A 12701-nucleotide genomic window follows, 5' to 3' on the forward strand; every position below is an offset into this window, starting at 1 on the left:
GGCTAGTTAAGTAGACATCTACGCACTATCCCTGATGAACACACACACACACACACACACACACACACACACACACACACACACACACACACACACACACACAAAGCTTCTTGCATGCACACTCCTTGATTCATTATCTTCTTATAATTAATGCAGCTAGATACAGCTGTTCCCCTGCAGATCTCACTCTGCTCTCACACACATCAGCACAAACTCACTCTCAATAAGTCCCTGCATGTGTGTGTGTGTCGTGTGTGTTGTATACAAAAATATGCACACAGCCTTGTGTATTCACAGGAGGGTTTTATTTTTCTCTAACGTGTCACTCTGTGCTCTTGCATATGAACATCCCTTGATTCATTCATGTATGACTGTGTGTCAGTGTGTGTGTGTCTGTTGTTGCAGGGCTTTTTCAAAGCATTGCATTTGGCAGATATGAATGAGCCTGCTCTTGTTTTTGCCTCTCTGGAAGCCTTTCAGTCTGGCACAGCAGGCTTACCTGAGCTTCACACTAATGGCCATCTTTTGTATCTGTCATAACCGCTCTGTGTTTCTGCATCTTTGAAGAGAAAATGTAAGCAGTAAAATGCAATAAAGAAAATGCTGCGTTGTCTTTCCACCTTTTTGCCAGATCATTTCTATGTCGATGTGAGTGGATGTATCTGTGTTGTGTGTGTGTGTGTGTGTGTGTGTGTGTGTGTGTGTTGTGTGTGTGTGTTGTGTGTGTGTGTGTGTGTGTGTCTGTGTGTGTGTGTGTGTGTGTGTGTGTGTGTCTGTGTGTACACACCCGTGCCCAGGAGCAAAAGGCAGTTGAGTCAGGGGAAATCACCCTTTTTTTCCCTTTCTGTCGTTGTGAAAAATGGCCCTCCTCTTGCAACATACAGTACACACACACACACACATTGAGAGACATACACTGCTGTAGAACACAGCAACAACAGCCAATACTTGATACCGCAGAAAATATCATATATTACCTTTTTAACTCAACCGCTATTATGTGCCATTAAACCTATTTCATTCACATCAAATTAAAAAGACAAGCTGCTTCTTTCTGTATGTGCTAACATCTGTACTTTTTATGTATTCTGATTAGGGCTGTCAGCATCAACTTGGTAATTGCGATTAATTAAGGTCTGAAATGAATGCATTCTTTTTTTTAGTCGTGATTAATCGCATGCTATTTAGTCCCTTTAGGCTCTCTGTGGATAAGTGCCTCCACAGTGTCTCCCTGTAGTCCCATTGATGGAAAAGAACAACGCTGCTGTATCTTTGAATGTCTCATTTCACTTAAAAAAAAAAAAACACAGCTCAGCTGACGAGTCTGAAGTAATATCCACCTCGTGACATCAAACATTTCACTTTTTACCATTCTTTTATATGTTTTGTAACAAGTTCCTTTTCTGTGGTTAAGTTAATGTCTTATCCTTTAATCTACCGGAGGGTCCTTACTGTATTTCAAAATAAAAGCGGGGTTGTATTCAAACAGCAAGTAAATTACTCTCAGCTTAAGACAGTAATAGAAGCCTGATGATAGATGATCTCACAAGAATCACTGACAAAACACCATTATCGAAGGAAAAAAATGTGTAAATAAAGATTATATATTGCTGTTTGTTATTTCTATGGCAATATTTTAACTGGCTTGAGCTGGCCAGTGGAACGTGCGAGCAGCTAGTTCGGAGTCTATCAGTGTGTCCGTGCCAGCGGGCAGTTTTAATGTGGAGTCCTGCTTCAAACATGTAATCGCTGCCTGATTTTTAACTAACACTTTCACCAGGAACAAAGCCTGTGATTTAGCTCTTGTAATCTTTGTTTTCCTACTATTTACTATTTATTTTGTGGTTCTTTGAAAGTCCTGTTTTTGTAATTAGTTTTTTTTTTAAAGATAACAGTGGTGATGTGGTCTGTTTTTCAGTGGAGACCCAGACGCCCTCACAAATTTCCCACAACCCCTCAGGGTCCTGGAGGCCATGGTTACAGCTGTGCACAACAATGTCCAGACTGGGTAGGTTGTCGAAATCTTCTCACACACATAAAAACAAAATTCCCTGATGATGATTGTGTCCTTCGTTACACTAAATCATCCTCTAGAAGGTCAGGTAAATAAATCCAAAGCATGGGGGGGATAATCCAGCGTCGTGTTTTTAGATCCTGCACAGATAAAATTTGGTTTTAAACATGTTTTTCTTCATTTGCCACCCTCTCTTAATTCTCTCAGCTCTAGTCAAAGCCCAAAATTAAGACCTCTCAAATGCCAGCAAAATGTCTGTTTGCTAGCTTCTCTGAGATGACAACATTTAGAAAGCACCTGATTTCCCTTGGCAGCTCTTTTGTGATAATCAGGGGAACAGATCAAAGAATAATAATGGATCAGTGACAAAGTGACTCCTAATCTGCCTGTAGGTGTGGTTATTCTCAAAGCAATATCAGCTAAGCTTTTTCTCCTGAGATGTATTGATTAGCACTGCAATGAACAATTATATTCATTTGGTATTGATCTTTGGCCTATTTTGAATGTTTGGTTCTAATGCATTGCTTTTTCCTAATGTTGTCTTAAAGAGGGAAAAAAATCTTAAATTGAACAACCCAAAAAAAAAAATCATACACATTGTCATGTTTGAGAAGAGGAAAAGTCCTTTGGTTTTGGGTTTCTTCCTTAATAGAAAGAGTGTGCAACATTTTACACATAAATACAGCAGAAATCAAGTATATCCTCTGTAAATGTCTCTCTGAGTCATGACTGTCTACTGTCACATGCTGTGTTGTTGTCGGAGCTGTGTTTACATGGACGGTACAGCCGGCTCCTCCTCTTGCGTATAAAGCTGTTTTAGTCAAGGACTAGAGAGAAAAAGAATCACACTTCTTTATTGATGCCATGTAAGCGGTGTAGATCACAGCCATTCTGTGTCATTGTGAATGCAGTGTGATGCTACGAGCTAACTACAGTGTGCTTACATTAGCCTGCTCACACGACAATGAAAGCCCAATTTTTTTCGGTCTCTTGTGCTAAACTCCTCCGTGCGAGCTGTGAGTGGAGTCAGGTCGGAGGTGTGTCGCTGGAGGAAAGCAGAGGCGTCGGTACGATGGCGGTGCAGATAATGCTGGTACTCAAGGGCGTCATCTACTGGATCAAAAAGTTGCACATTCTTCCTTTAAAGTTTTAAAGCATGGACGAAAAAAAACGAAACAAAAACATTTTCAAAAGTAATGACACATCACTGCAGCGCTTTTTTTGTATCAGAATAAAATCTGCAGGACAAAACCTATTTTCATTGAATTACTTATATATTCCTGAACACATTATGATTAAAACTGTAAACACATTATGATCACATTATGATTTAAATGAACAAGAAAAGACATAAGAATTGCAGTTTCTCCAAGACATTGCTACTTCCATGTCTCTTTGTCTCTACCTGTCTGACTGCTGTCCTCTTCACTTTCCTCTCCTCAGCGACAGCACCGTGACTTCTGATGACCTCCTGGCCTGGCTGCATCCATTCTGCGGGGACGCGTCGCTGCCAGTGCGCCCTCGGATTGAGGTGCTGCAGATCCTGGAGAGTAACTTCAGCCTTCAAGACAGTGATGTTCGTCTTCTGCTGCTCTACAGAACTCAGGCTGTCCTCAAGGACAGAGAGGTAACACACACAGATGCACTCATTATGCATGCCGACGTGACTCGTCAACCCTTACCTCACCCTCCCAGCCCCCACTTTAGAAACTTTAATCCCAGGAGCTCTTAAAACAGAACACTAATACTAGATGTGAAGGAGGCTTTAGATTATTTTTTTATTTTCTTTTCTCCAAGGTCATAACATTAAAAAAGGCTGGGCAGTACTTTTTTAAAGAAGCTAGAAATTGATGGGTGCAGAGAGGAGATAAGTGAAGGAGAACAGAGTAGAAATGGCTTCATGAAGACACTAAGAGGTTGGATAAATGACCCACTTATCCCAGCACGAAACATAGGAATGTTATATATATATTCCCATTATCAAACATTATGGGCTCTGAGATTTAAAAAAGATGGGGTGCTGCTGAAGAGGAAAAATAAAGGTGTAGTTAGCGTATGTTTATGGCTGTTGCTGCCAAAGCTGATGGTAACACTTCATCCTGATGGAGCTTCGATAAAGCTTGCTTTTTATTTGACCCATGAATCACTGGGGCGTGTTTCAAATAAAGAAAAACTATGCTGCTTTCAATTGAAACCTTTATAAAAGAAATGAACATTTGCTTTTTAAAATGTCCTTTGCCAAAATGTGTTCATTCATAGAACCACTTACCGGTAAGTGTAAACTATGTTTTGATCATTAAAAAATTGATTCACAACAGCAGCCTAGAATCTAAATTTGAAACTGTGTAGTTTAATTTTCCAAAATGTGTGTTTGTCTTCAGTTTGTTGTCGTACATAAGGTTTTTTTTTTTTTAGACAGAAGTGTGTGCTACACTTACTGCACAGAAACACACGGTGCTGTTATTTCCAAGACATTAAGGGCTTTGGATGGGATACATTTCCAGTTTAGTTGCATACGTTTATATACCGAGAATCAGGGAGTAATCAGTGAAAACAGAATAACATCAACTTAAAGCCATTGTTTTTAGCAGTTTATTCATAAATATAAACTTGATCCAGAATCTTCTAGCATTCAAACAATGAATATCTTGTTTGTCTATTTACATTTTCAACCACCATGTAAATGCTTATTAGCGTTCATTAACCCTGTCTTTGTATTTGTTCCGGTGTTTAATACAAAGCATTAGTATCTGGGTTCAAGCATAGTGAACTGTTTGCACATGTTTATGTTTACACACCCCTCCTGTGAACTTCCACTCGTTGTTTCAACCTACCACAGGCTGATGAGTCCTTCTGTTTCCTGACTGACTAATTGGTGGCCTCAACTGTTTAATTAAAGTGTAAATGTATGTGAACAGCCATGAGCTATTGTCGGCGCAGGTAGCTAGGTGTGTGGGCCCAAGTCTTTAACTAATTGGGTGCACTCCCAACATTTTGCAGGCTCTGACAAAACACACACACAGACAACGGTGGAATACACGTGTGCACTTAAGGGAGTGTACATCCAAGAGATCAGTTAATTAATCTTGTAAAAGATTAAGAGCGAGACTCATTTCAGATGAAGTGCCACTTTCTCTCATCTCCCCTCCAGGCAACTAGAAGGCCCTCAAAATGTTCATATATATCCACATTCGTACTAACACACAAATTTAAAAGGCATGAAAAACAAATTCAAGCACAGACTCTCTCGCTCTTAATTCATCACATTTTTCCTAATTGGAACCACACTTTATTTTCTCAGTTGAAAGCCATGACACAGTCGTGATGTTGGCTCAGACTGTACCACCCGTAAGCAATGATGTCACTGGTGGCAGCATGGTGGTGCCCCGAGGCCATGCCAGAAACGCGACAGTGCCCCAGTCTGACCTCATCACATTGGTGTGGAACCAGAAACAGAGAGGGAAGTAGAGGACGAGAGGGAGAAGTGGTGCACTCTTACAAAAGAGTCAGATGCTGAGAGAGAAGTTGGTATTGTTCCCCTTCTGTCCTCATGGTCCCTTAACTAATCAGCACAACTCCCTTCTAACTGTGTCCCACCGGCCATATGAGGCACACACACACACACACACACACACACACACACACACACACACACACACACACACACACACACACACACAAGCCACTGTATCCATCTTACACTGCTTACTCAGCCGTCCTTTGCAGTACACACATACTCACACTCACTAACAAACACAAAAACAGCCTGCCCGCTGTGATTTCCATGACAACAATGCTGTGAAGTGAGTGAAACTGGTACCAGTAGTATGTTTAACTTCTCTCATCTTTCCTTTTCGACGTTGTCTGTTTGCTGCTTGTACAAAGGCGCCTGATTAGCGTTGTTCAAAGCAATCAAAGTCAGCTACAAAGTAGCAGTATACACGCACTGACACAAACACACACAGAATATACTCACAGCTTTACTCTTACTGTAAATGTATTAATGAGTCCATGCAACAGTATGTACATGTATGTAAATATATTAACACAAATGCACGGAAATATTTAATATTTAGCCCATGGGTACGTCTGTATTTAATCTGCAAATTCAAACTCTACCTGTGTCTGTATACCTGATTTCATCTTTACTTGGTATCAGCAATACCAAAGTATCATTGATGAAGTATTTTCTTCTATATATTTTTGATTTCATTTTAAGTAGGGAAATTAATATGAAAAGTTTTCAGGAAACTATTCTAAGCACAAGCATGAAATGAAAATGATTCATTGATCAGGAGAGAGCAGACTAAAAAGGATGACACAGTTTCTCTTTTTTTAAAGTATTTTATTGATCTGTAATTATTCAGGATCAAAGTTGCTATTATTTGTCTCTTCCAGTGGGCTACAAATTGTGCCCGTTTAATTGGCACTGATAAATACCCAACATTAGGCCAGGCTTGCAGTGTATTCATCTTTTCTTTTTGCAAACAGGCACTGGGGCTAAAAAGCAAGAAATTAGAAAATGGAATTACAGACTATGAATAATCACTCACTCACTTTTCTTTTCTTTTTTTTGGAGGGGGGGGGGGGGTGAAAGGGGGTTCATTTAACTCACAGACACAAAGCCATTTTTGTGGGGACAAGCTAAAAGAAATGTATTTTTCTTGAAAGGATTCGATTTTGAAGTGACAGGTTCAATCAGTTACGGTTTATACTGCTGATATGGATTTCATAATATTAGCTTCAGCAGGAAGTCTTTAGTTTGGGGAACTTTCTGTCAGTTGGCAGCTTGTCAACTTAATATACTTCACCAAATAGGGTCAACTAGAAAAACACAAAAATAGCCATCACGGCATAAAATGTGTTTCTGTTTGACAATAATTGATTCATTAAATCCTCATAAGACCTCACTGTTTTATGTTTCTGCTTTAAAGCCATCAATCATTGAAGAAGGTTGCTCTGATTTTCTAATCTGTCAACAGTGAGATGATTTGATTTGTGTCTCTCCCATGTTAACAGCTTGCTTGGTTTGTTTTGGTGGTAACAGATTGAACAAATCAAAAGTTATTGAAACAAAAGCGGCTAAAGCTAACTGGTTTGGATGTTTTCTTATGACTTTCTCTGAACTATATTTGATAGCCATGTTCCAGAATTAAAAAATGATCTAGTAAGAAAAAGAGACTGCACTGAAAGATGTGACACATGAGGAGCAATAAATTAGAATTAACGGTATCTTTGTTTATATAGCACTAAGGGCTTGACATAGCAAGCAAAAAACTCATTTGACATGAAGGCACCCATAAAAATAAAAAGTAAAGGAATAAAATAAATCACTTTAAAAAAGCCAAAAACTCTTAAACAAAATGAAACCTTCAATCAGAGGAAACGCTCGGCAATGAAAGTTTGTTTTAAGATTAGATTCAAACAAAGCCATGCACTGACTGAGCCTGCTGTTTTTCCTCAGGCAGGTAATCCAAGAGCCCCAGGGCTCTTTTTCCAAAAGCTCTGTCCCCTTTTGTCTTTAGCCAAAAGACTGGAACAGATAAAAAGGGGCCCATGCCAGAGCATTCAAAAGTGTGATTTGGGTCAAACTGTGATAAAAGATCTGAGTTTTACTCAGGAGTCAGACCATTTAGTGCCTCCAGTTAATCAAAAGAATCTGAAATCCAGTTCTAAGATGTGCTGCCGGTAGGTGTAAAGAGGCTTAAACCTGGGTGACGTGATAAAGTCCAACCTGTTTACCAGGTGTAATGGTACACAGAGGTCACTCAAATGCTCAAATCTATCTCATTTATTTTGAACTGGCAATAGTGCAAGTCACTGTTTGTTCCATCTGTAGTGTAGTGTAGTGTTAATTAGAAGTACCTGTGATAGTTGGTACAGCCTGTAGTGTATTAAAGATTAAACCAAAAAGAGAAAAACAAAACAAAATGTTGCAAAATAGAATGTGATTAATTTCTGAGACACATGGTCATGCAGTGGAGACCTAACCTTGTTTTTTTTTTTTACTGCCTGCGGTGCACTGAATCGGGGAGAGAGAGCGATGTTATGCAGCATGGAAATAATTGGCAAAGTCTTAATAACGTTGTCAAATAATGCTGTTGTTGTTTTAAATAGCAGCCAAAGTCCTCCTGGGCACAAGGGTTTGTAATCTGCATGCACACAGTCTAGGAAACCATGCATATAGATTGCAAACCGTGGGTAAGGATTTGCAAACAGCTTTTTATTATCTCTTTTTCATTTCTTGTATTTTTTTCTTACCTGACACTCCGTGCAACACAAAATTGCATCGCAACAGGTGAGCCTCATGTGTGGAAGCTTGTTAGCAAGACGCAGCAAAACCAAGAGAGAGCAGAATCACATCGGCAGCAGGCGGCTGCACAAAAAGAAAAAAGAACACCGTTTGAAGTTTTGTATAAAGACGCTGCACTGCAACCAATCCATTTAAAAAGACTTAACAGAGTGGACATACCTCTCTTTTTCTCTCTCTCTCTCTGGTCACCTGCAGAGTATACAACCCTCCGACATGTGAAGGGTACAGAGGGAGGTCAGGTATTACCGTTAGTTTATTGGTCTCAAATGCAGATCATATGGGCGGCCAGTCTGTGGCTGCAGCCCTTGTGATGTCTGGCTGTGTTATAGTTTGAACTCATCATTTTACCTGCATGGTGGGTCAACATATAGAAATATTAATAATTTGTTTAGACTGACAAGCAATCCTGAATCCTGCGAGGGTAATGTCCCAACAAGGGAAATGTCATTTAACCATTTAGACGGCAGTTTGCGGACATCCTTAAAGGCAGGGTTGGTAATTTTCTAAAACTAGCAGGATTTTGAAAGTAGCATTCCCTCAGTGCGCCGTCTGCACCCACCCCCTCCCCTCTGTGCTCCCTCAAAAGCCACGCCCCTCTCTGACGTGCACAAGCGCCGTTGGTCCAGAAGCGGAGCTCAGCTCATGCCTTGAGTGTGGGCTCGTGCATGCATGGGGTAGAGAACGAGCAGGGAGACGGGGACGCATGATTGGTTCATTCATATGGCACCTCGTGGCAGACATTGGTCAAAGTTTTTACAGGCTTACAATTACTATAGATGACAGATTTTCTTTGTATCTTTTTCAGAGCACATGAGTTATTCAGTCCTATCAGGACCTAAAGACAATTTTAACCAAAATCTTAAAAAGTGTATCTGGAGAAAATTACCAACCCTGAAGTTACAAACCAAAAGTTGTTTTGTAACTTCATGCAACTCCTTTAAGATTTTATGTAATAAATTATTAGCTGTGACTATAAAAACTTGTAAGCAGTCATCTTTAATCCTGTCTTTAGTCTGGTCATGGTCCTAGTATTTGTATCTAAATAATAGCTCACATACCATGCTCTAGCTTACATTAAATTCAGGGTATAGTATCTGTGATTATCACTGCCTATTTAGCTCAAATGTTATTGGTTTCACAGCCCTCTCTTTTTCACAGTCCCTTGGTAACCTGCCTGTCTGTGTTTCAAGGCTGCATTGTGTATTCTTATAGATCCGATTCACTTACTGTGTAATCTGCCATTCTTGCCTCATTGGCTTGTGCACACACCTCTTTGACAGAGCGTCAAGAAATCCTCAGATCCTCACAGTCTGTTTGTATCTTTGATTTCACGTCGTCTGTCCCAAAATCCCCCCCCCCCCCCCCCCCCCGCCTGCCTGCCTGTATCTGAAGTCTGAACGTTTCCATCTATACATCTATCCATCTATACAACCTTCATCCAAGATTGTCGTTTTTTTTAGAGATAGAAGAATTCAGAGATTATATTAAAATAAAGAACAACAGGCCACTATGCATTCAGATCTTCACCTCCCACATCCTCCCAACACACCACTCAGGCGGGGTAACACACAGCGACACCTAAAAAGGGAAGTATTAATGAGCCTAATTGAAATGCTGACATTTAGGCTCTGGGGAGGAGGGAGGGAGATGATCTGGGAGGAGAGGAAGGGAGGGCATACGAGGTGAAACCAGGGATAGATTTTGTGACTTAATTTTGAATGATGAGGTATAACAGCAGGCCATCCAAATGTCACCACTGTCAAGATCGGGGAGTCTGTTTTGTCTGTGTGTGTATATTGTGCGTTTGGCCTTTATGTCACTGATAATAATATATTTAGGCTCATTTGTGTGTGGCATTTTGCACACAAAGAAGGGATATCTACAAGCAAACACATGAACGTGCAAATGTATATGTGAAACACTACATGTGAGTTATTTGTATGGCCTGTCAACTGTAGCCTTTGTGTTTAAGCATGGGAAATCCTGTGGCAGTGCTAGTATTAATACCAGGGTAGCGCACACACGCAAATAATCACACACGCACACAGTTTAAGACGGTGAGGTCAGCCATTGCTTCAAGGTCTTCACCCCTGTGTGCACTCCTGCGTGTATGCGTGCATGAGCATAAGAAGCCATCATCCAAACTCATCAACAGTGAAAGCTGATTCATGCTACGAGCCCCTTCCCCCCCCCCCCCCCCCCGTCAATGTCACAGATCATTTGCGGTAACACATTGTTTTGTTGCCTTGCTGTTTGGCCTTGCAGAGTGCAGTCTATCTAATATGGATGAAGTGAGCTGAACAGAACAGGCTGTGTTGTTGCACTCCGTCAGCTTCCAGTCTGCAGCTTCACAGCCTCCAGACCAAACACGTTAATCCAGACCTAGACTTTCCCAGGACATGTTTGCTTTTTATTCCGCCTTTTGAAGCTTCAATTTTTTTTTTTTTGTCTTTGAAAAACATGGGATTTTTTTTTTTTGCTCTTGCAATTCCTTGAAATTTTTGATGGAGATTTATTTTATTCATGGTTTAACTTTTCGGTTAACTTCCAACAAATGCTTCCCCTTTATTTTCAGAGGTTTGGACTTTTTTTGATTAGTTTTTCCAGATCAGTTCTTCTGCTTTAAACTGATATGATTTTGTGCAAAGTAAGGCTGTTATTTGGATCACTCTGTGAACTTACTTTACGACAGAACTGGATGTGCTTCTCTCTTATTTCGTGTCTTTGCATGGCCAAATTTATCATCTTATAGTTCTACTCCCCTTTTTTTTACTTGTCTCTTGCACATGTTCTCCTCTCGGTCTATTTTCAGTCTCATACTCTCCACCCTTGTGGATCTCTTTGTAAAGAGATAGGATGGTGATTCTCATTTTGTATGCACCAATTAAGCAGAAAATTGCATTTCTGGACACAGAGTGGAGAGCATACACACACACACACACACACACACACACACACACACACACACACACACACACACACACACACAAACACATCCTCACACACAGAGACAGACCTGGACATATACTGTATGCTGTGTGCATTGGTGTGTGATTCTCCAAGATTGCATATGCATTCAAATAAATTAACATAACCATGCATGTATGTTCATCCCTGTGTGCATCGCCCCTCCTGCCGTAGTGTCCCTCTCCACATGTTATGTATTTTGAATATCGAGGCATCATTTTACAGGATAAGCACTGGCCCTGGCCCTCAATGACAAACAACAGTGAAAGAAGAGAAAAAACAATTGCAATGGCAAACATTTTATGGCAAACTACAGCATTTGTTTGATTTGACAGGAAAACAAACAGAAACATAAGTGAGAGTGTCGCAGTTGACAGAACAATGTGTTTCTTGCTGCTGCGGCTGACCAATGCCACTTTGCTCCTCTGGTGCACAAAAACACATTTGTTATATGTTGACAAATCGATGGACGGGCTGTCTACATCCAATACTCAAAAAGTTGAAAACTAGATGGGAACTTCAGGAACTGTTCCACTTGGGATCTCAATGAAAAAATGACAGGTTTGCAGAGTTGAAGGCTACATGAAGAGGAGAATCCGGATGGACAAGATGAGGAGTATTTGTCTGATGAAAGTGCACGAGCAGGGAGAAGCTCATACAAGAACGGAGAGAGAGAGTGGAGTCTCTTTCCAAGTAGATAAATAATACATGTGATGGGCTTTGAGTGAGCTATCTTATGGCTACACTCCTAATACAACAGGTCAGGGGTCATTGTCTTGAGAGCCAAACCTCAGCTATAATTCCACTTGTTTTGGCAGCTTTTATCTATCCCCCCGGGCTTCTTTTGGAGAAACTTTATTTATGCTCCGTTTTTAACTTGTAGCCAGAAGAGAAGAGCAGAACACTTTGTCATCTCGGTGGGATCACTGATGATTCAGTCAAAAAAAAAAAAAGAAAACACCCAGAGAGGGGAGGCAGAGCAATAAAACAAACAAGAATAGAAGGGGTGTGGAGAGGGAGACTGGCAGGAGGAGAAAGAAGGAGAAAAGAGCCGGAGGACAGATGCAGCGATAGCAGTGGGCATCACAGAGCCATGTGAGAAGGAGAGGGACAGATGGTAACATCTGACAGGACGTGGGGGGCACCCTTGGACCATTATCTTTTGGCATGATCTTTTCTGCGCTGTAGCACCAAGTAAAGGCTTTACTTTGAGAACCAGAGCCTCCAGAGCATGTACACCCTCTCCCCTCACATCTACATCTTAAATTGTGTCTATAAATTTTACATATTAGCTGCTTAACAGATACTCATCTTAACGTCCCTCGAAATCCAAATGGGCAATTTGTATTCACACAGCAGAAGGCACGAAAAAAACCTCAGTCTTAAACTCGAATATTGTCAATGAAC

At 40.6% G+C, this 12701-nt stretch overlaps 1 protein-coding gene across 1 annotated transcript in view; it reads left to right on the forward strand.

Annotated features, from left to right (window-relative positions):
• Positions 1-12701, forward strand: part of nbas (NBAS subunit of NRZ tethering complex) — a 161698-nt gene that overhangs the window by 115182 nt on the left and 33815 nt on the right. Inside the window, exons 48-49 of the mRNA XM_061052279.1 lie at positions 1919-2008; positions 3458-3641. Coding sequence (XP_060908262.1) covers positions 1919-2008; positions 3458-3641 — 274 coding nt within the window. The remainder of the gene's footprint in view (positions 1-1918; positions 2009-3457; positions 3642-12701) is intronic.

The sequence above is a fragment of the Labrus mixtus genome, chromosome 12 (assembly GCF_963584025.1).
Source record: "Labrus mixtus chromosome 12, fLabMix1.1, whole genome shotgun sequence".
Lineage (NCBI taxonomy): Eukaryota > Metazoa > Chordata > Actinopteri > Labriformes > Labridae > Labrus > Labrus mixtus.